This window comes from Prionailurus bengalensis, chromosome B3 (assembly GCF_016509475.1).
Source record: "Prionailurus bengalensis isolate Pbe53 chromosome B3, Fcat_Pben_1.1_paternal_pri, whole genome shotgun sequence".
NCBI lineage: Eukaryota > Metazoa > Chordata > Mammalia > Carnivora > Felidae > Prionailurus > Prionailurus bengalensis.
This window is the reverse complement of record NC_057355.1, coordinates 60,776,896-60,801,855: the sequence shown is the minus strand read 5'-3', so window position 1 is coordinate 60,801,855 and position 24,960 is coordinate 60,776,896. Positions and strand designations below refer to the sequence as shown.

The window sequence follows — 24,960 nt, the reverse complement described above, 5'->3', positions numbered from 1 at the left end:
CACATGTGTGTGTGTATTTGTACATGTATAAAACTAGAGAATTTTATCATCTGAAGAGATTCATATCCCAGCATCTTTTTCTTAGAGTTGCTATCCTCTTTCAGAATTTAATTTATCCTCTTTCAGATATTCGGGGGCACCTGGGTGGCTCAGATGGTTGAGCATCAGACTCTTGCTCTCGGCTCAGATCATGATCTCACAGTTGTGAGAAAGAGCTCCCATGTGGGCTTTGGGCTGAGCATGGAGTCTGCTTGGGAGTCTGTCTGTTTCTCTCCTCTCTCTCTCCCTCTCTCTCTCTCTCTCTCTCCCTCCCTCCATGCCCTTCCCCTGCTCATGCTTTCTCTCTCTCAAAAAAAAAACCCCATAATATTCATAATATGATCTCTGTTTCAATCATGGCTATAATTCTGATAGCTTCACTTAGTTTAACAGATAGAAAACAGCATTTATAGATTTCCTTAGTAGGTGATTGTGGGCAAACTAAGATTAAATTGAATTTTCCTAACATTTGCTGAAAACTTAGGTGCCAGGCACAGTGTGAGGATAGTGCAAGACAAAAAAAGAAGACATGGTTGTACCTCCAGGACTTAAAGCCAGCTGGGAAGATACACTTATACATAAATACTAAGCACTGATAAACTTGGACGTAGTTTCCCAAAACACTATAACTCTTTCCAAAAGCAAGTGCCAGCCATTATTCTAAGACATGCATAAAAGATTCCTGGTTAAGAGCAAAACAACTCTTCTCTCTAGGTCTGGACTAGATGGCTACCGGATGAGGTGTTGGCTATGTGCAACTTGTTAAGATGGAAATGTTTTCTGGCAAGAAATTCTGACTTTTAAGGGCTTACAAAGCAGAGACATTCAAAGTGAACATGGCTTTGTAAAACAGCATCATTTAACACTCTGATTACAAAATATATTCACTCCAGTCTTGGCTCAGAACATACAAGACATAATGTTTTTTGACCTTTGATATAGCTAGGGAAGCAGTCATGCTAAATACTGGGTGTTTTTTTTTTTTTGCTTGTTTTTTGCTTGTTGATAGAAGATTTCATTATTGTTTTTAACCACAATGGTTGTCCAATGAGGAATTTAAAATTTTGAAAGAACAGTAATTAAACTCATATTCCCAAACAGATACCAAACTGTAAAATTAACCATATGGACAGCATTAGTTCACAAAGTGTTCAGATTCAAAGCAGAGTAATTTTTCTCAAAATGAAGTCCATAGGAGGACTCTGTGAGGGAAGCAAGAGACAGAAGATGCAATCAGACCTTTTTGGAACCTGATGTGACATTGATACTAGTCATGAGAACATACCAGGCACACCAAAATCTTTTCCCCAATTATCTTTCTCCTTTCCACCTGTCCTCTGCTCCCACTCACTGCTTATGAGAGATCAGAGAGCAAGAAAGAACCAAAAGAAAATATTTTGCCTGCTCTCTCTCTTCCAAAAGTAGTAAAATTATTATATTTTGTTTTGTTATTAGATGACAAAGACACAGAGAAGCTCCTAGGAGAATGTCCAAATGAAAAACATGAGAATAAGAATATGTTAATTTAAAGTAATTATAAACAGGGGTGCCTTCCTGGCTCAGCTGGTTCAGCAACCAACTTCACTTCAGGTCATGATCTCATGGTCTGTAGGTTTAAGCCTCACATCGGGCTCTGTGCTGGCAGCTTGGGGCCTGGAGCCTGCTTCGGAATCTGTGTGTGTGTGTGTGTGTGTGTGTGTGTCTCTCTCTCTCTCTCTCTCTCTCTCTCTCTCTCTCTGCCTTTCCCCCACTTGTACTCTGTCTCTCTCTCAAAAAATAAACATTAAAAAAAATTTAAAAATTAAATAAAATAATTATAAATCTAACTTTCAAACTTAAGCTAGTGAATACAATAGTTTTCTTTAGATTATAGACATAACTTAAGTGCTGAATGTGATCAAAATTATTTTCCTTGCTCAACTTTTATACTCCCATGCAAACTCTATCAATAAAAAATTATTAGCACCTAAGATGAGAAAGTTGGAACATTCTCCAGCTCCTCCTGAATCTAGTATTACAGTTAGAATTTTATTACAAGTAATATGAATTCTGTGCATTTCAGAAATACATATAAAATGTAACTATAAGAATATATTCCAAAGTGACTTGCATACAATGGATTTTCTCCATTTGTTACACAATCTATAGTTATTAATGCAAAAAGCCACACAGGAAAGAAGGTGACAAGTTGACCCACTTAACGTCTCTAAGTACTCAAGGCTATATATTGCCTCTCTGTTTTATATCTTGTTTATATGTTATACAAAAGCTGCCATTTCACACCGAAATAGCTACCACATACAAATAAGTTCACTATGCTGTTCAGAGTCTTTCAACCGGGCAAGACTGATGAATGTAAAATTTTCATTAAAAGTCCATGTATTGTCCTTTGTATATGAAAATGATAAACTGATACACCATTTTTATAGTTACACCTCAGAGACATTGCAGATTGGGTTCTAGACCACCAGAATAAAGCAAATACCACAATCAAGCAAATCAAGTGAATTTTTTGGCTTCCCAGTGCATATGAAAGTTATTTCTACTGTATTGTATACTATTAAGTGTACAATAGTATTATATCTAAAAAGAAAACAATGTACATGCCTTAATTAAAAATATTTATTGGAGGGTGCCTGGATGGCTCAGTCAGTTGAGCATCCGACTCTTGATTTTGGCTCAGGTCATGATACCAGGGTTGTGGGAATGAGCCCCATGTTGGGATCCATGCTGAATGTGGAGCCTGCTTAAAATTCTCTCTCCCTCTGCCCCTCTCCCCTGCTTGTGCATGTACTCTCTCTAAAATAAAGAATAAAATAAAATAAATTTAAAAAATTTTTTAAAAACAAAAATATTTCTATAAGATGCTAACTATCATCTGAGCTCTCAGCAAGTGAATCTTTTTGGTGGTAGAGGGTCTTGCCTTGATGTTGATAGCTGTTGACTACTCAGGGTGGTGGCTGCTGAACGTGGAGGTAGCTATAGCAATTTCTTTAAAAAAAAATTTTTTTTAATGTTTATTTATTTTTGAGACAGAGAGAGACAGAGCACGAACAGGGGAGGGTCAGAGAGAGGGAGACACAGAATCTGAAACAGGCTCCAGGCTCTGAGCTGTCAGCACAGAGCCTGACGTGGGCTCGAACTCATGGACCGCGAAATCATGACCTGAGCCGAAGTCGGCCGCTTAACCGACTGAGCCACCCAGGCGTCCCTATAGCAATTTCTTACAATAAGACAACAATGAAGTTTGCCACACTGATTGACTATTCCTTTTACAAGTGATTTCTCTGTTCCATGTGATACCTTTTTTTTAATGTTTATTATTTATTTATTTTTGAGAGAGAGAGAGAGAGAGAGAGAGAGCGAGCAAGCACGTGTGTGCACAAGTGGGGGAGGGGCAGAAAAAGAGAGGGAGACAGAATCTGAAGCAGGCTCCAGGCTCTGAGCTGTCAGCACAGAGCCTGACATGGGGCTCAAACTCACAAACTGTGAGATCATGACCTGAGCCTAAATCGGATGCCTAACCAACTGAGCCACTCAGGACTTCTTTCAAAACTGGAGTCCATCCTCTCAAACCCTGCCACAGCTTCATCAACCAAGTTTATGGAATATTCTAAATTCTTTGTTTTCATTTCAACAATCTTCATAGCATTCTTCACCAGAAGTAGCTTCCATCTCAAGAAACCACTTTTCTTTGCTCATCCATAAGAAGTCACTCATCTATTACAGTTTTATCATGAGATTACAGCCATTCAGTCATGTTTTCAGGCTCCATGTGTAATGCTAGTTCTCCTGCTATTTCCGTCACATCTCCAGTTACTTCCTCTACTGAAAGTCTTGAACGCTTCAAAGTCATCCATGAGGGTTGGAATCAACTTCTTCCAGACTCCTGTTCATGGTAACATTCTGACCTCTTCCCATGAATCATCAGTATTATTCATGGCATCCAGAATGGTAAATCCTTTCCAGAAAGTTTTCAATTTAGTTTGTCCAGATACATCAGAGGAATCATCATCTATAGCAGCTATTGCCTTATAAGACATATTTCTTAAACAGTAAGACTTGAAAGTTGAAATGACTTCTTGATTCACGGGCTGCACAATGGATATTGTATTAGCAAGCATGAAAACATTAATCTCATTGTACATCTCCAACAGAGATCTTGTCCATGTCCATTGTCCATGTCCATTGTCTGTGAGCAGTCATATTTTGAAAGGGATCTTTTTCTCTGAGTGGGAGGTCCTAACAGGGGGCTTAAAATATTCAGTAAACCATGTTTTAAACAGATATGCTGTCATCTGGGCATTGCTATTCCATTTACAGAATACAGGCAGAGTAGACTTAGCATTCTTAAGAGCCCTTAGATATTCAGAATGGTAAATGAGCACTGCTTTCAACTTCAAATCACCGGCTGCAGTAGCTTCTTCTTTTTTATTTGATTTGATTTTTTTAGAGGAGAGAGCGCGAGCCAGCACAAGTAGGGGAGAGGGGCGGAAGGGGGGAGGGGAGAGGGAGGAAGGGAGAAGGGGGGGGAGAGAGAGGGGGAGAGAGAGAGAGAGAGAGAGAGAGCGAGAGAGAGAGAGAGAGAGAGAATATCTTAAGCAGGCTTCATGGAGCCTGACACGGGACTTGATCCCACAACCTTGGGATCATGACTTGAGCCAAAATCAAGAGTCAGATGCTTGCTCAGCTGACTGAGCTACCTAGGCGCCCCTGCAAAAACTTCCAACAAGAGAGTCAACCTGCCCTTTGAACCTCTGAAGCTAGGCATTGCCTTTTCTTCTCTAGCTATGAAAGCCCTAAATGGCTCTTCTTCCAATAGAAAGCTGTTCCTTCTACATTGAAAATCTGTTGTTTAGTGTAGTAGCCACCTTCAGAAGCTAGATCTTCTGGATAACTTGCTGCAGCTTCTATATCAGCACTTGCTTCACCTTGTACTTTTATGTCATGATGAGGGCTTCTTTCCTTAAGCCTCATGAACCAAACTCTGCTAGCTTCAAACTCTTCTTTGGAAACTTCCTCACCTCTCTCAGCCTTCACAGAATTGAAAAAAGTTAGGGCCTTGCTCTGGATTAGGCATTGGCTTAAGGGAACGCTATGGCTGGCTTGATCTTCTTTTCAGACCACTAAATCTTTCTTCATATCAGTAATAAGGCTGTTTTGCTTTCTAATCAGTCATGTGTTCACTGGAGTAGCATTTCTAATTTCCTTCGAGAACTTTTCCTTTGCAATCACAACCTGGCTAACTGTTCAGCACAAAAGGTCTGGCTTTCAGCCTATCTTGGCTTTTGACATACCTTCCCCACCAAGCTGAGTCATTTCCAGCTTCTAATTTAAATTGAGATATGTGCAACTCTTCCTTTCACCTGAACACTGACAGGCCATCATAGGGTTACTAGCTGACCTAATTTCAATATTGTTGTGTCTCAGGGGATAGGGAAGCTCAAGCAGAAGGAAAGACAGGGAATAGCTGGTCGGTGGAGCAGTCAGAACACACATAACATTTATGGATTAAGTTTACTATGTTACATGGGTATGTTTCATGGCACCCCAAGACAATTACAGTTGTAACATCAAAGATCACTGATTACAGATCACTATATAACAATAACGAAAAGTATGCAATATTTCACAATTATCAAAATGTGACACAGAGACACAAAATAAGTAAATGCTGTTGGAAAATGGTGCTGATGGACTTGCTCAATGCAGGGTTGCCACAAACTTTCAATTTGTAAAAAATGCAATATCTGCAAAGTGCAATAAAGCAAAGTGGAATGAAATGACATATGCCTGGTTTAATCCATGGGTGGCTTCATTTATGTCTTCAGTGGTAGTGATTATTTTGCATTAAGCTATATTAAGTTCTCCCTGAGAGCAAAAGAATCTTCTGAAATACAGTTGGTTGGGGCCAGGGGTGCAATTTGTGGTAAACTTAGTCAATCCTTATAAGGCCTTATTAATGGAAACCCTAAGGAAATGATTCACTGAGCACAGATAAAATGGAGCCAATAATCTTCACCAACTGTTGTTCCATAGCATATTAACATACGATATTATAGCCCTAAGCCCTCAACAGATACATTACCTAGCTGGACATTTCCTTCTGGTCAACAAATTAGTTATAGGATTTACATAATTTCAACTATCAGCAGTTCTATATACCAGATGAATCACAGCAGGAACAGTAAAATCTGTTCAACCATACACAAATCTAAAACTCTAATGAAGTATGTTCTTCCAGATGGGAACACACACACACACACACACACACACACACACACACACACAGAGTCCTCATCAATCAGTCACCACATTTCTCAGGATGTATTAAAATAATATCATTCTAGGACCTTCCATACTCATATACAATACCCTCAAAGCTACAGTAAGTGAAGACAAAGACTAAATGAGAGAGAAGGATTAGCCCACAGAACTCCCAAAGATGATTACCTGGTAGTCTGGTTTTGTAAAATAATCCAAAGAAGAGATGTGGTCCAAAAAGATGCTGAATTCTGGAGGGAGATGTTTCAACATAAGCCTGTGGTCATACCTCTCCTTAATAGAGCCTACTTGCTCCTGGGAAGTAAAGAGAACAGGAACTAAAGTCAATTTCTCTTGGCAGCTACACATTAACAGCCTCTCAGTAATAGTCTCAAGGGTATGTACTAGGGAATGAGATAGTGGTAATTAAGTATAAAGCAAGAATTGAGCTCTTACTAATAGCTTAATGCACAATGCCTTAGGGGGAGAGGGGAGGATAATCAAAAGGGTAACAGAGTTCTGCATCAGTGAATTGACAGTTCGCCCAAAAAAAGAGTTATCTAGAGTTAAAGAGTTAAATCTAGTCTACTTTTCTTTACCAACACATTTGTTCACAGTTTTCAAATCAAACAATATAATGTAACAATTAAAATTTAAAAACTTACTTGACTTATAAAAATGAATATGGGAGAAGTAGTGAAAAGAGGGAAAGCTAGAAATCAAATCAGAAGTGATGATTTAATAGATACTCAAAGGAGTATCTATTCTCCATGTACACAGAAAAAAAATCCTAACATTAGATCTTTAATATCAGCTTAATTTTAATTTTTATATGTAAGTATGTTCTCATCAGTTATGCCTACTCAGGAGAAATTTTTATTCCTTCCCCTACTAAAACTGTTATTTCCATTTCCGTTTTCAAAATTACCTTGTCCTTTATTTTTCTCCAAGGCAGCTGACCAACCACAAACTCCACCAACATGTAGAATAAGGACCAAAGGTCATCATGTCTTCCCATTTCCTTCATAAGCCAAAGAGAATTCAGTCACAATACATTACCACTCCTTGTGAGTATATTACATTGTCTAAGGCCTAACCACTGTGTTTCATCTTATGAGGCTTAAAAATTTTAATGTATTTCCCATAAAATCTTCTGGTAAATATATCTACACAGCTATGTAACAATCTGCATAACAGAAATAGATATAATGAAATACTTTTTGGTATAAAGAACACCCCAAAACCTAGATATGCTGGAAATATAATTAACAGCCCATTAATTAATAAATCAGTTCATTAAGAAGGGAAGGTGAAGGGCAAATTAGCATTTAGTGGGTATGGGGTTTCAGTGTTGCAAAATGAAAAAGTTCTAGAACTTTATTGCACACTAATGTGAATATACTTAACACTGCTGAATTATCCCTTAAAAATGGTTAATATGCTACACTGGTGAGCATAGCATAACACAGAGTTGTTGAATCACTATATTGTACACCTGAAACTAATGTAACATTGTGTGTCACCTATACTCAAATTAAAAAAATGGTTAACATGGTAAATTTAATGTGATATGTTCTTTACCATAATAATAATTAAAAAAAAGAATTAAAGCAAATTCTAGGAGCGAAAATTAAAAGAAAGCTGGAAATAAGAGAAGCAAGCTGATGCTGAAACTTTGCCTTTGGGAACATCTGTTACAGGTTTTATCAACCAGGGTTTTATCAATCAGGAAGGGAACAGGTATAAAAGTACTGATACTACACAAGACGGAAGCTGTAACTGAGACACTTTCCCCTAGGCCCTCACCATATAGCTCCAACCCTCAAAGGGCTATCTTTAGTTCAATATTTGGTATGTACATTTTATAGCAATAACTTTTTTTTTTTCTGTAAAATTTAACCACTATCAAAGGGATAAAGTTAGTGGTTAAAAAAAACTACCCTGAAAATTTGTTACCATAGTCCTGCCCCTCACTCAGATTTGGGGTTTAAATTTATACCACATGTGTGGTCTGGGAAACCAAGTTCAGAAATTAACTGTTTTCTGGGTGATCCCACCCTGTAATAATGACAGATGAAAATGAAAATCCTGTCAACATTAAAGAACCCATAAATTCAGGCTTCACAGAAGTCCTATAGATAAAGTCCCATAAAATATAAGCTCATTATTCACAAGTATAAAATACATTAGAAAGCAGGCTATCATAAGCTAATGACAAGATAAATTACAGAGCAGAATTAGATATCCAAGAATTTCAGATATGGAATTATAGGATACAGAATATGAAATAAGAATGTTTAGGGGGGCCTGGGTGGCTCAGTTGGTTAAGCGTCCAATTTCAGTTCAGGTCATGATTTCATAGTTTGTGAGTTCGAGCCGTGTGTTGGGCTCTGTGCTGACAGCTCAGAGTCTGGTGCTGCTTTGGATTCTGTGTCTCCCTCTGTCTGTCTCATGCTCTGTCTCTGTCTCAAAAATAAATAAACATTAAAAAAAATTTTTTAAAGAATTTTTAGAATGTTTAAGCTTTAAAAAAAAAGGGAATAAATGTCATCAGGAAGGAACCATATCCTACCCAAAAAAATAAAAAGACCTATTAGATTTGAAAAAAGACCAAACAGAGTATCTAGAAATTAAAAACTCAAGGGACAGATTAAAAAGCTAATCAAAATCAGCAGGAAAAAAATTAATGAACTGGAAGACAGATCTGAAGAAAGTATTTAGAAATGCAAACCAGAGGCACAAAGAGTTAGGTCTGAGAGTGAACCTAAAAGACATGGAGGGCAAAACAAGAAGATCTAACAAATATATCAATTTGAGATATGAAAAAAGAGGGTACAGAAAGAAAGAGAAAGAGGCAATATGAAATGTCTGAGGTTCTTCCAAAATCGATGAAAGACATGAATGCTCAGATTTAGGAAGCACAACAAATCCCAAACAGAATAATAATTATTTTTAATGTTTGTTTATTTTTGAGAGAGCGCAAGCCAGGGGTGGGCAGAGGTGGGGGTGGGGGGCAGAGGATGCCAAGCAGGCTCTGCGCTGAGAGCAGCAAGCGCAATGTGAGGCTTGAACTCATGAACTGCAAGATCATGATCTGAGTTTAAGTCAGATGCTCAACTGACTGAGATACCCAGGCACCCTGCAAACAGAACAATTATAAAGAAATCCACATACAGGCACAAAAGAACATATCTGTAGAACAGCAAAGACAAAGAGAAGATATCCAAAATAGTCAAAGAAAAATGACAAGCTAAATAAAAAAATAACAAAAATTAAATGGACAAAGATCTTCTCAATAGCAACCACAGAATCAGAAGACAGTAAAATAATTTCTTCAAATTACTGAGATACTACAAATATTAATGGATTGAAATGTAGAACAATGTAGTGAACAGAGTTCATGTATTTTGAAAAGTTGTATATTGTCTGAGAATTATTCATGTTAAAAGTTTAAGATCAAGGTACCAAAAAAAAAAAAGAAAAAGAAATGGAGTGCATTATGCTTAGAAATTATCAAGATCACAGAATAGGGAAGAAAGAAGTATATTAGAATTATCTGAGCAGTCTTTTAAAATTAGACCAGCGCCTCTGAAAGTTCCACTAGTTGCACTCCTGCATCACCACATAAACTAACAACCACTGTGAAGCTCTGTAAAGGATTCTACATCTCAGGTGTCTTGGAAGCAGAAAAGAAGGTTAAGAACTGCTGATATATATAATCAAATTCCTTTACCAAGGTCAGATGAAAAACAAATAATATGCAGGTTAACAGAGTTAACTGTTAGAGCACTCTATACTAGAAAAGCTTTTTAAAAGAAATTTGTACAAATTAAAAAAAGTAAAAATATATAATCTCTTTCTACTAGCTTCTTTGGAAATGCATATGTAGTTATAATGATCTCTGGAAATGTTTATGCTTATCTCAGAAAGACTGTCTTATCTCAAAGATTCTAATGTTGACCAAATTTTTACACAGAATTAATTAGAAGGCCTAGTAATTCTAAAGGATTTTAAGAATATATCTTTTCAAGGCAGAATAGTTGACTAGATGCCATATTAATACAACACTGAATCAAACCAAATGAGCTGACAGGCTTGGCAGAGTGCTACATTATGCACTGATAAAAATACTTTTCCTATTTTCAGCTTATAATCATATTATAAGAAACCAAATTAAATTAACTAGAGCACAGCATATAAGACCACAGCATACTCTTCTTACTATAGTTAGCATTAGTCAAATTTTCAATAAGGCAACTTTGGCTTCACAGAACAAGAATAAAGTAATAAAAGGTCAAGAAAAGATTTTTTTTTAATGTTAATTTATTTTTGAGATAGAGAGAGACAGAGCATGAACGGGGGAGGGTCAGAGAGAGAGGGAGACACAGAATCTGAAACAGGCGCCAGGCTCTGAGCTGTCAGCATAGAGCCCGACATGGGGCCTGACCTCATGAACTGTGAAATCATGACCTGAGTCGAAGTCAGACGCTTAACCGACTGAGCCACCCAGGCGCCCCAAAAGATTTCTCTTTTATCAAGGATTCACTTGTTAAATGCCTCAGCTTCATCCAGACAAGTTCAAGGATTCCGATTCCATAAAATAAACACCTTTCCCACTCATAATTAAGATTCAGAATAAGAAAAAAAAAATCAAAAGAACAAAAGGAGCAAAGTAAAAAAGAAACTTTAAAATTTTAATTTACTAAGGTATAATTTAGGTATAATTTACTAAGGATGCAAATTTTAAAGTTATCTCTGAGAGATCTTCATGAAAAGAAAAGGTTTAATGGAGAGGATATCACAGATTAGATGCATACTGCAGGTACAATGCTGACTCCTATATTTCATTAGGTATTGATAGTATGATATTCCCAAATAACTTAAGATTAGAACACAGATAATTTATTTCTTCAAAATTCTATATTCAACTTGTTAACACTTACTTACACCTAATTAAGGACACAAGATTCCCTACACACACACACACACACACACACACACACACACACACACACAGAGCTATTATCTTTTCCAACAAATCCAATTTTATTTTTATGTAGCTGTGAGCATCTACTATCTACTATACACACCACCATACATTAGTATTACTAACACATTACCCTTTGCTTCCAAGTACCTTCCACACTTGTGTACTCTAATATAAAAAAGTCAATCTGATTCAAGCCATCAGCATGCTTATGCAGACATGACTCTAAGTTCATATACCTACCCTGTTTCGGTGAGCATTTATTGACGCATAACGAACTGTCCCTCGAAAGCCTGCCACAGCTCGAGGCTACAACAAAATGAAGTAAAGAATAATAAAATGAACTTCAAATAACAAAAGACTCACACACTTGAGCACATGAAGTAGATGGGAGAAACGCGCATTACTGTCGCAATAAAATACTACTTAAATTTCTAATTTTTTATTTTGAAATTACAGAAAATTAGAGAATATCTCTAAATCATGTTAAAAACTAACATTTTAGTGATCAGTGAGCCCAATTTTTTTCTACCTACATTTTAAAATACAGTAGCATTTATGATAAATAAATTTTGTACATTAGAAAACACTTGGGGCGCCTGGGTGGCTCAGTAGGTTAAGTGTCTGGCTCTTGATTCTGGCACAGGTCAGAATCTCATGGTTCATGAGATTAAGCCCCAAATCAGACTATGCTGACAGTGCAGAGCCTGCTTGGGATTTTCTCTCTCCCTGTCTATCTGCCCTTTCCCTGCTTGTGCTCTCTCTCTCTCTCTTCCCCCCTCCTCAAAATAAACAAACATTTTTTAAAAATAAAAAAGAAAAACACTAAATGCCTTCACATATCCAGAATCATGCTAAGCTGGTTACATTTAAGTACAGTAAGACCACAAGGAATCTCTAAGTAAAGATGCCAACCTCTTCATGTCTTGGCTATTTCATTCAAACTCAATTCAAAAATGATGGCAACTTATATCCCTCTCTAAATATATAATTCATATATTCATAAATCAAGTTATTGGGTAACTATTACATGCTAGGTACTGGGAATAAAGCCAAACATGAATAATACATGATCTCAGTTCTCAGAGAGCTCAAATTAGAATACTAAGTCCAAACTCTTATTCAGCCTACAAGATTTCCATGATTTGGCATTGGCCCCATTCCAAAATGGATTTAGTTATGGTTTATGCTACAACCAACCGTGTTTCTAGCGTCTTCTGCTACTCACTCCAGCTGGAAAGCCATCTCTTCACATGCCTCCAATGGTTAGCTCTTCTACTTCACATTAGGCTCTCTGCTGCAATGTTACCTCCTCAGAGAAGTACCCCTTAATTATCCTAATCTAAAATACTACCCCTCCCCACCTTCAATGCCACTCCACCCTTTTTTACTGTTTTATTTTTTTAACATAATACCTTTCAATACCTAAAATTAATTTTATTTATATTTTTACTTATTTGTTCACTGCCTGTCTTCTTCCACTGGAATATAAACTGTGATAGCAAGGTCTTAGTCTTGCTCATTTCACAGACATAGAAACAGGCTCTGAGAGGTTAACTAAACTTATGTGAGGACACAGAATTAGTAAGTGATAAAACCAGACATCAACCAACGTCTTTTGATTTGAAATCATACATTGTTTCCACTCTACTGCTTCACAAGGATCAAATCAATACCCTAAAGACTCATGGATGGCACCATAACTCAATATGAAAACTTGACAAACCTGAAAATGTTCACAGTCAATAATTTTCATTAGTAGACTTTTCTTTCCCAGTAACTTCAAATTATCCTCAATTGAGATGTATTACTTTTATAGCCAGAAAAAGACTATAATAAATGTTGTTTTTATTTACTTATTTATTTTTAATGTTTATTTATTTTTGAGAGAGAGACAGACAGACAGACCATGAGTAGGGTAAGGGCAGAGAGAGAGACACACACACAGAATCTGAAGCAGGCTCCAGGCTCCATGCTGCCAGCACAGAGCCCAATGTGGGGCTCAAACTCACAAACTGAGATCATGACCTGAGCCGAAGTCAGACACTCAACCGACTGAGCCACCCAGATGCCCCAATAAATGTTATTTTTAAAATCTTGTTACCAAAATCATTCTGGTCATACGCTAAAAGATAATCACTCTACACGTTCTTCCTTCATTTACTCATTTTTGTAATCTGTTCAAATAGTTTTCTGTATATTCCTTCTTTCATGAAATTCTGTCTTCCCTTTTTTAAGAGTTTCATTTTTTTTTTTTTAACGTTTATTTATTTCTGAGAGAGAAACAGAGTGTGCGTGCAGGGGAGGGGCAGAGAGAGAGGGAGACACAGAATCCGAAGCAGGCTCTGGGCTCTGAGCTGTGAGCCCAAAGCCTGACATGGGGCTCGAATGAATAGTGAGATCATGACCTGAGCTGAAGTCAGATGCTCAATTTGACTGAGCCACCCAGGTGTCCCTGACTTCATTTTTAAGTAAACTCTGTAACCAACATGGAGCTTGAACTCACAACCTCAAGATCAAGAGTCACATGCTGACTCTCTTGACCAAGCGCCCCTCTCTTCCCTTTTTAATTACTCCTTTTTGTTTTTTTCTTAAGCTGTAACTATTTTAAAAATAGTCTTTGTATTTATTTTTTTAAGTTTTTTTTTTTTTAACGTTTATTTATTTTTGAGACAGAGAGAGACAGAGCATGAATAGGGGAGGGTCAGAGTGAGAGGGAGACACAGAATCCAAAGCAGGCTCCAAGCTCTGAGCTATCAGCACAGAGCCCGACGCGGGGCTCGAACTCACGAGCTGTGAGATCACGACCTGAGCTGAAGTCGGACTCTTAACCAACTGTGCCACCCAGGCGCCCCTGTATTTACAACAATTTCGGTAATCAAAAGTTCCTGCAATATATTTAGATCTCCTTTCTTTTCTTAGCTGCCATTCATTGACAATCATAGTCGGTAGATCTCAATATTTTCCTAAGACATTCATGACTGACAGGAATATTTAATATTCTCAATTTGATAGAACTCTGAGGTCAGAGATTCCTTTTCTAAACAAAGAATGTGTAGGATTATATATGAAAGCCTACCATCAATCTTTTTCACTAAATAACATTTCACTGGCTATACTTTTATTCATTACCTGATAAGAGCCTTCACTAACAAAAATGTTTTTGTAGCACGTACTTTTGCCCAGTTATTTTAATTCCAGTAACTGTCAGGATAAAAATCCCCAGAGTTATTACCAGACTCTGCAGTCCAGTCCACAGTTAATCAGACATCTAGATGTCCCCTAACAGATTCTAGCCAAGACAAACCCAGGGGATCCTTTCCAGTTAAGAGCACCCCTGACCTTGCTTCTGCCATGAAAAAGTGAGAGCTAAAGACAGATCAGCTGTATAGAAAGATCTTGATGTGACTCATCAAAGAAATAATGCCAGGTCAATAAAAATTCAAATTTTTATATAAAGCAGAAAAGACAACTCAACCCACCTGGGGAAAACAGCCATATATACAACTAATTCTAATTTAAAGCAGATTATAATGAACATCATTAGCAAAGTACAACGAGCTATGAAAAAGCCTAAGAGTGGTAAGGATTAGTTCCATTTGGAGAAAGGGAAGAAAGAAAAGTCCCGCTGAAGAAGAAAGTCTTAAGAATAAGGCAACATTTGGGGTGCCTGGGTGGCTCAGTCGGTTGGACGTCCGACTTCAGCTCAGGTCGCGGTCTGTGAGTTCGAGCCCCGCGTCGGGCTCTGTGCTGACAGCTCAGAGCCTGGAGCCTGTTTTGGATTCTGTGTCTCCCTCTCTCTCTGACCTTCCCCCGTTCATGCTCTGTCTCAAAAATGAATAAATGTTTAAAAAAAAAATTTTTTTTTAAAAAGAATAGGCAACATTTAATGGGGCCTTAAAATAGATGATCTCTTCAAATTTCCCTAATTAACGGCAATTTGGCAATATCTATCAAAATTACAAATGCATGCATTCTCTTTGACAAAGCCATTTCACTTCTGGAAATTTATTTTATAGATATACTTGCATATGTACAAAAATAACGGATGTAAGACATTCGTTCACTACATTAATGTTTGTGATAGCAAAAGACTGCAAGCAACCCTTATGTACATAAATAGTGGACTGATTAAATAAATTACAGTACATATTTAAAATGGAATATACTTTGCAGCTGCAAAAAAAGAAGGAAGAAGTCCTATATCCTCACATGGGAATATCTCCTAGATATACTGTGGGGAAAAAAGACAAGTGTAAAATATACATCACATTACCTTTTGACTCAAAAAGAGACAAATGAGAATATATATTCATATTTATTATATATGCAAAAAGGAATTCTGGAAGAATACATTTAGGAAATAGTAACAATATAGCTACCTATATTGTTGGTTGGAAAGAGGAATAAGGGCAGTATAGAAAATGAGTACATTTGGGAGAGCAGAGGTAAAGTAGGAGATTTGTTTCATGGTTTACCTTTTAGTTTTTTTTGAGTCAGGTTTATTAAGGTATAATTTACACAGTTAAATCCAAACTTTAGGTATACACAGTTCTATGAGTTTTTAAAGATACACAGGCATGTAACTACCACTGCAGTCAAGGCATAGAGTATTTCTATCACCCCTAGAGTTCCCTTAAAGGCTGTAGTCAGTCCCTTCCCCTCCATTCCCAGTCTCTGGCAACCTCTGATTTCTGTCTCTCACAAGCATTTAGAATCATCTTTTTAGGTTAACTGCTGGGTAGTAATGTCTTACTGTGGTTTTAATGTGCATTTCTCTGATAACTAAAGATGTTCACCATTTGCTACTGTAAGTGTCTCTTCTTTGATGAAAGGTCTATACAAATCTTTTGCTCATGTTTATTCATTTATTATTGAGTTGTGAAAATTGTTTATATATTCTGGATATAAGTCCTTTGTCAGATGTGTGTTCTGAAATATTTTTTCCTACTCTGTGACATGTCTTCTCATTTGCTTAATAGTGTCTTTCAAAAAAGGGTTTAACTTTGGGGCGCTTGGGTGGTTCAATTGGTTAAGTGGCTGACTTCGGCTCAGGTCATGATCTCGCAGTTCATGAGTTTGAGCCCTGCATCAGGCTCTGTGCTGACAGCTCAGAGCCTGGAGCCTGCTTCAGATTCGGTGTCTCCCTCTCTCTCTGCCCCTCCCCTGCTTGTGCTTTCTCTCACTCTCAACGATAAATAACAAAACATTTAAAAGGGGGGGGGGGTAACTTTGATGAATTTTTACCTTATTTTTGCACCATATAAATACATTATCTCTTAAAAATTATATTTAAAAACATCCTTTTTCTGGGGCGCCTGGGTGGCGCAGTCGGTTGAGCGTCCGACTTCAGCCAGGTCATGATCTCGCGGTCCGTGAGTTCGAGCCCCGTGTCAGGCTCTGGGCTGATGGCTCGGAGCCTGGAGCCTGTTTCCGATTCTGTGTCTCCCTCTCTCTCTGCCCCTCCCCCGTTCATGCTCTGTCTCGCTCTGTCCCAAAAATAAAATAAAACGTTGAAAAAAAAATTTAAAAAAAAAAAACAAAAAAAACACAAAAAAAACATCCTTTTTCTAAAAAAAATATGTAAAGCTTCATGAATTTACAGTTATCCTTGCACAAGGGCCATGCTAATCTTCTCTGCTCCAGTTATAGTATATGTGCTGCCAAAGCGGGCATTATTTACATCTTTCAAGAAAAAAGTGAGAGTGGTTAACAACCTAAGAGCATATAACTACCTAGATATTTGGATGAAAGTGAAAATGAAAAAGAAAAAGTTGGATGTTGAAAATCTGAACACCTTACAACAGGAAGAAGGAAAAGCATTTTAAGTAAAAAGAACACTGTGAACAATGCAAAATGGGAGCAAAGTACTGTGTGTGTCAGGCAGTGTCTGATATGGATGGCACAAATGGTAAGAGAAAATAATGGAATATAGACTGGAATCAGGTTAAGGATGAACTTGAATGTCATATTAAGGTGTTTGGTTTATAACATGCAGGCCAATGGAATTCATAAAAAATTTTAAGTAGGGACGGGACATGATCAGGAAAGTTCTTGGGATGTTTACTCTGCTGGAGGTAAAAAGAACAGACTGGAAGGAGGAGGTGGGGAGACCAGCAAGGAAACTCTTTTAATAATCCAAACAAAGAAACCACAAGAGTACTACAAGCACAGAACAATGTGAATGTGAAGGAGGGAATGAACGTCAGAGACAAAATGAGCTCCGGGGAGAATAAATCTAGAAGGAGAAGGGAAGAACTGGAGAAATGAGCCCAGACCTATTGGTAACCAAAGGTAAGAGATCAGAGAGTGGGTGGAAAGCATGGAGAACTATGTAATATAGCCCCCAATGGAAGTAAGAAAATAGCTGAAATTGTGGGGTGCTAACAGAAATGGACTCTTAAAAATTTTGTTAAGTAGGTCACTATAACCCTAGGCACTAGAAGTTTCAACTGAATAGCAGAAAGGAAGCAGGAAAACAAGCCATTGCAAGAGTTGAGATACAAAGGATCAACATGAGACCCAGATGGAGTGAGGAAATTAAGGCATACTTCAAATCAGGAAGAAACAATAATGAACATGACGATTCAAATTATTAAGTAAACAAAAGTTCAACTCTGAAGCTGTATGGAACAGAATACTGTAAATGTATGCAGCTCAGGACTTCTATGTACCTCACACATCCCTATTCAATGTAACTAATACATCTCAAAGTTAAATAGTAGAGTTAAATAGTAGAGAGTCTCAAAAGCAACCATATAAACAACTCACTAGTAGTGCAACAGAGACTAAACATCATTCCTGTTGTAATGCATTCTGATCTGATGGTCCTATACTAAGGATACTATTACTAAGTATGGTAAATAATTTATATTTATGTTTTGAGGGAATTTCCTTGTGGTGATGGAATAGTTTTGTATCCTACATTGTATACGTGTATCTATGGATACAATAGATTGTATACAATAGATTACAGATATAATAGATTGTGTTCACATATTGTGTATTGTATCCATAGATTGTGGTGTTGGGTGTACAAATCTATACATGTGATAAAGTTTCACATACTCTCTTCCCTCATGTAAAAAAAGAAAAAAAATAGTGAAAGCTGACTCAGGTCAGATCTGCACTTAAGGTGATAATCGTATACCAATATCTCCTTCCTAGTTTGGACAACATACTACAATTATGTAAGATATTATCACCAGGAGAAACTAGGTGAAGGCCATATGACAACTGTACTATTTTACAATAGCTCCCTGAATCTGCTCCATACTCCAAAACAAGTACTGTCAGGTCTACAAAAGAGAGAAGATTTAATACAAATTTTAGAATGGAGGTTATGTGTAGAGCTGCAATGGCCAATAAAATAGCAACCTAAAACTAAACAAAATTTAAGGGGCACCTGGGTGGCTCAGTCCATTGAAGTCTGACTCTTGATTTCAGCTCAGGTCATGATCCCAGGGTTATGCGACGACTGGGCCCTGTGTCAAGCTCCTTGCTGAACATGGAGCCTGCTTAAGATTCTCTCTCCTCGGGGCGCCTGGGTGGCGCAGTCGGTTAAGCGTCCGACTTCAGCCAGGTCACGATCTCGCGGTCCGTGAGTTCGAGCCCCGCGTCAGGCTCTGGGCTGATGGCTCGGAGCCTGGAGCCTGTTTCCAATTCTGTGTCTCCCTCTCTCTCTGCCCCTCCCCCGTTCATGCTCTGTCTCTCTCTGTCCCAGAAATAAATAAACATTGAAAAAAAAAATTTAAAAAAAAAAAGATTCTCTCTCCTCTCTCTCTCTCTCTCTCTCTCCCCCTCCCTCTCTCTCTCCCCCTCATCCCTCTCCCCCATTCTGTCTCTCTCAAATAAAAAACAACACAGAGAGAAAATAAATAAATGAAATTTAAAATTCAGTCCCTCACTTGCTCTGGCCACATTTCAAGTGCTCAACAGCTCCATGTAGCTAGTGGCTACCCTATGAGTATAGATACAGAACATTTCCATCCTCGCAGTAACTTCAATTAGACCATACTGCTTGAGGGAAAAAAAGGGGTGGGATGTAAGGTGGTAATAAGATATTTCTTAACATAGATGGAGGCCACAGATGTTTTAATATTCTTCCTTAAAATTTTTATGTTTTTTTTTTACATTCTTCTGGAACACATATGGCAAGACAAAATCAAAATACTGATTTTTGCAGATAACATGACAGCATACCTAGAAAATCTAAGTGTTTCAACTTAAGTTTCTTAAAAGGAATGAATAAATTAAACAAAATTGTACTACATAAAACAAATCTACAAAAGCAACTTTTGATTTGATATTAATGGAACAATATGAGAAAATGATTTCAATCATAATCATGATCCAAAAAGTATGAAATTAATTTTATTTGAGATTTAAAGAAAACTATGAAAATCTTACTGAAATCTTAAAAGGAACCAGCTAGTGATATGTAAATAAAGGGAAAGTTCATTCCTCACACAGCCTGAACTACGTTCACCCACAATAATGTTCTCTCAGTTCTCTCCTCTTGCTCTTTCACAGTGCTAACCAGATCCTCACCCAGGTTAAAACCAACTCTCAGACTAACCTGTAAATCTAAACAAGCAATTAAAGGTGTGTGGAGAAAAACAAACAACTGTCCTGACAACCTCCCCTTAAATTGCCATAATACTCAAATGAGCTTTCAGCACAGGCCAGCAATCTATTTTGCTGATGCTAGCTTCCCTCTCTCCCTCTCCATGGTAACTATTATTTCACTTGTCCTCTTCTCTCCTCAAACTCCAACACCATTCTGCACTCCCAGCAAAAGGCCTTGCCTCTTTCTGCACTGAGAAAATAAAAGCAGTGAGAGAACTTCAACTTCCCACCACCAAACCTAAGTGCTTCCCTCTATGTGTCTCCACTTAATTCTGCCTTTTCTCAGTTACAATGGATAAAGTGTTCTTGCTCTTAAAGAATGGGCTAACCCCATCATTTGTGCCCAGGTTCCTTTCCTTGATGGCTATGCAAGAATGTGGCTCCTTGAATTATTCTTCCTCTGTCCTACATTATCATTTTTTTTCATGCCTCCTAGAGCATTACCATCAGTACACAAGCATGCTATAATAACTGCCATTAAAAAAAAAAAGGAATAAACTAAGGAAGGATTTTACTTCCCTTTCGGCCCCTTTCCTGTTTTACCACTCTTCTTTAAAAAAAAAAAAAAAAAAAAAAGAACCAGTTCTTCCCATAGCGGCCTAAGGTGATCTCTAACAATGGTTCACTATTCACTTGATCCAGAAAACGCTACACAATCATGCAAATCAAAAAGTACAAATCTTCGTGTCCACTTTAAGAATACACATGAAACTGCCCAGGCCATGAAGGGTATGCATATCCAAAAAGCCACCAAGTATCTCAAAGATGTCACTTTGCAGAAGCAATGTGTGCCATTCTATCACTATACTGGTGGAGTTGGTAGGTATGTCCAGGCCAAACAGTGGGGATGGACACAGGGTTGGTGGCCCAAAAAGAATGTGGAATTTTTACTGCACAGGCTTAAAAATGTGGAGAGTAATAGTGAACTTGAGGATTTAGATGTAGATCCTCTAGCCATTGAACAAATCCAGGTGAACAAAGCCACCAAGATGTGGTGTAGAACTTACAGGGCTCACGGTCAGATTAACCCATATGTGAGCTCTCTCTGTCACACTGAGATAATCCTTACTGAAAAAGAGCAAATAGTTCCTAAACCAGAAAAGTTTTCACAGAAAAAAAAGCATTTCCCAGAAGAAACTGAGGAAATAAAAACTACGGCCTGGGAGTAAATTCTACATAAAATAAATGCAAATAAAAGTAAAAACAAAAAAAATTTTTAAATCTAAAAAAATAAACTCCTCCAGAAAATTGTCTATACTCCCTTTCTCTATTTCTCCCCAATTCTCTCTTTAACCCACTCCTATTTAGTTTTCATTGTTCTACAAACCTATTCTAATGAAAGTCACAAAAAGGTTTCATCTTGCCAATCCAGGTCAGTTCTCAGTTCCCACCTTACTTGACCTATCTGTAGCATCCGGGATAGGACAGCACCAGGTGGGCGATGACCACCTACATATATGAAGCACTTTCTTCACTTAACTCCCAAGATACCACACTGATTTTCCTCCCCCCCCCCCCAACCTTTTTTTAATGTTTATTTTTGAGAGAGAGACAGACAGACAGAGCACAAATTGGGGAGGGGCAGAGAGAGAGGGAGACAAAGAATCCAAAGGAGGCTCCAGGGTCTGAGCTATGAACATAGAGCCTGATGGGGGCTTGAACTCACAATCCATGAGATCATGACCTGAGCTGAAGTCCGACACTCAATCAACTGAGCCACCCAGGCGTCCCTGATTTTCCTCCTACGTCATTGGCTGATTCTCCTTCCCACTGTTCTGGGCTAGCTCATAGTTTTCTCTTTTTTTAAGTTTGTTTATTTTGAGAGAGAGAAAAAGCAAGGGACAGCATGCACACGAGTAGGGGAGGGAGAGAGAGAGATGAAAAAGAGAATCCCAAGCAGGCTCCACACTGTCAGCACAGAGCTGGGCACAGGTCTCCATCCCACAAACCATTTGAGTTCATAACCTGGGCTAAAATCAAAAGACCCTCAACTGACTGAGCCACCTCGGTGCCCCTCACAGTTCTTTTCTACCCATCATCCAGTTGCCAAAGTAACCAGTGGCTCAGACTTTTATCTAGCTATATGGGCTCCTGAGCCATCGAATCTCATCCCACTTTCTTCTTTTATATTGATGATTATATAATATTTCTCCTTTAATCTGTTTTTTTAATATAATTTATTGTCAAGTTGGCTTACATACAACACCAAGTACTCCTCCCAACAAATGCCCTCCTCAGTGCCCATCACCCACTTTCTCCTCTCCCCCAGCCCCCATCAACCCTCAGTTTGTTCTCAGTTTTTAAGAGTCTCTCATGGTTTGCCTCCTTCCCTCTCTATTTTTTCTCCTTCCCTTCATCCGTGGTCTTGTGTTAAGTTTCTCAAGATCCACGTGTAAGTAAAATCGTATGATATCTTTCTCTGACTTATTTCATTTAGCACAATACCCTCAAGTTGCATCCACATTGCTGCAAATCGCATGATTTTATTCTATTACACTGTCAAGTAGTATTCCATTGTACATATAAACCACATCTCCTTTATCCATTCTTCAGTTGATGAACATTTAGGTTCTTTGCATAATTTGGCTATTGTTGAAAGCGCTGCTATAAACATTGGGGTACATGTGCCCCTATGCATCAGCACTCCTGTATCCCTTAGGTAAATTCCTAGCAGTGCTATTGCTGGGTCATGGAGTTCTACTTTGAATTTTTTGAGGAAACTCCACACTGTTTTCCAGAGCAGCTGCACCAGTTTGCATTCCCACCAACAGTGCAAGAGGGTTCCCATTTCTCCACATCCTTGCCAGCATCTATAGTTTCCTGATTTGTTCATTTTAGCCATTCTGACCAGTGTGAGGCGGTATCTCAGTGTGCCTTTGATTTGCATTTCCCTGATGAGTGAAGTTGAGCATCGTTTCATGTGTCTGTTGGCCATCTGGATGTCTTCTTTAGAGAGGTGTCTATTCATGTCTTCTGCCCATTTCTTCACTGGATTATTTGTTTTTTGGGTGTGGAGTTTGGTGAGTTCTTTAGAGATTTTGGATACTAGCCCTTTATCCGATTTTCATTTGCAAATATCTTTCCCCAATCTATCAGTTGCCTTTTAGTTTTGTTGACTGTTTCCTTTGCAGTACAGGAGCTTTTTATCTTGATGAGGTCCCAATAGTTCATTTTTGCTTTTAATTCCCTTGCCTTTGGAGATGTGTCAAGTAAGAAATTGCTGCAGCTGAGGTCAAAAAAGTTGTTGCCTGCTTCCTCTTCTAGGGTTTTGATGGTTTTCTGTCTCAGATTTAGGTTTTTCATCTATTTTGAGTTTATTTTTATATACAATGTAAGAAAGTGGTCTAGTTTCATTCTTCTACATGCTGCTGTCCAGTTCTCCTAGCACCATTTGTAAAGAGACTGTCTTTTTTCCAATGGATACTCTTTCCTGATTTGCCAAAGATTAGCCATATACTTGTGGGTCCAATTCTGCGTTCTCTATTCTATTCCACTGGTCTATGTGTCTGTTTTTGTGCCAATACCATATTGTCTTGATGATTACAACTTTGTATTAGAGGCTAAGGTCTGGCACTGTGACGCCTCCCGCTTTGGTTTTCTTCTTCAGTATTACTTTGGCTATTCAGGGTCTTTTGTGGTTCCAAACAAATTTTAGGTTCCAAACAAATTCTTTGAGCATAATGTGGGTGCAATTTTGATTGGGATTACACTGAATGTATAGATTGCTTTGGGTAGTATTGCCATTTTAACAATATTTATTCTTCCAATCCATGAGCATATGGGATATTTTTTTAATTTAATTTTTTATTTAAAAAATTTTCCATACAAATTAGCATATAGTGCAACAATGATTTCAGGAGTAGATTCCTTAGTGCCCCTTGCTCATTTACTCCATCCTCCCTCCCACAACCCCTCCCATAACCCTCAGTTTGTTCTCCATATTTATGAATCTCTTCTGTTTTGTCCTCCTCCCTGTTTTTATACTATTTTATTTCCCTTCCCTCATGTTCATCAGTTTTGTCTCTTAAAGTCCTCATACGAGTAAAATAATATGATTTTTGTCTTTCTCTGACTGACTGATTTCACTTAGCATAATACCCTCCAGTTCCATCCACGTAGTTGCAACTGGCAAGATTTCGTTCTTTTTGATTGCTGAGTAATACTCCATTGTATGTATATACCACTTCTTCTTTATCCATTCATCCATCGATGGATATTTGGGCTCTTTCCATACTTTGGCTATTGTTTGTAGTGCTGCTATAAACATGGCGGTGTATGTGTCCCTTTGAAACAGCACACTGTATCCCTTGGATAAATGCCTAGTAGTGCAATTGCTGGGTCGTAGGGTAGTTCTATTTTTAGTTTTTTGAGGAACCTCCATACTGTTTTCCAGAGTGGCTGCACCAGCTTGCATTCCCAAGCATAGGGAATGTTTTTCCATTTCTTTGTGTCTTCTTCAATATCCTTCATAAGCTTTCTATAGTTTTCAGCATACAGAAGTTTTACATCTTTCGTTAGGTTTATTCCTAGGTATTTTATGGTTCTTGGTGCAATTGTAAATGGGATGGGTTTCTTGATTTCTCTTTCTGTTGCTTCATTATTGGTGTATAAAAACACAACTGATTTCTGTACACTGATTTTGTACCCTGCGAATTTGCTGAATTAATGTATCAGTTCTAGAAGTTTTTTGGTGGAGTCTTTCGGGTTTTCCACGTAGAGTATCATGTCATCTGCAAAAAGTGAAAGTTTGACTTCTTCTTTGCCAATTTTGATGCCTTTCATTTCATTTTGTTGTCTGACTGCTATGCTAGGACTTCCAACACTACATTAAATAACAGCGGTGACAGTGGACATCCCTGTTGAGTTCCTGATCAGGGGAAAAGCTCTCAGTTTTTCTCCATTGAGGATGATATTAGCTGTGGGCTTTTCATATATGGCTTTTATGATGTTTAAGTATGTTCCTTCTATCCCGAATTTCAGGAGGGTTTTTATTAAGAAAGTATGTTGTATTGGGGTGCCTGGGTGGCTCAGTCAGTTAAGCG

The 24,960-nt window shown here is 38.0% G+C and overlaps 2 protein-coding genes and 1 pseudogene across 4 annotated transcripts in view; 1 reads left to right on the top strand and 2 right to left on the bottom strand.

Moving 5' to 3' along the window:
• The window catches only part of TTBK2 (tau tubulin kinase 2), a 169,629-nt gene that overhangs the window by 51,631 nt on the left and 93,038 nt on the right, over positions 1–24,960 (bottom strand). For all 3 annotated transcript variants that reach the window (XM_043554114.1, XM_043554115.1, XM_043554116.1), the window contains 3 exons: positions 11,534–11,599; positions 7,232–7,324; positions 6,493–6,618 (listed from right to left, as the gene is read on the bottom strand). In XM_043554114.1, the coding sequence (XP_043410049.1) occupies positions 6,493–6,618; positions 7,232–7,324; positions 11,534–11,599 (285 nt within the window). The remainder of the gene's footprint in view (positions 1–6,492; positions 6,619–7,231; positions 7,325–11,533; positions 11,600–24,960) is intronic.
• Positions 16,866–16,962, bottom strand: LOC122469721 (annotated as a pseudogene).
• LOC122467652 (60S ribosomal protein L17-like) lies at positions 20,316–21,166 on the top strand. The gene has a single exon (XM_043554140.1). The coding sequence runs from the start codon at positions 20,536–20,538 to the stop codon at positions 21,085–21,087; it is 552 nt and encodes a 183-aa protein (XP_043410075.1). The 5' UTR covers positions 20,316–20,535; the 3' UTR covers positions 21,088–21,166.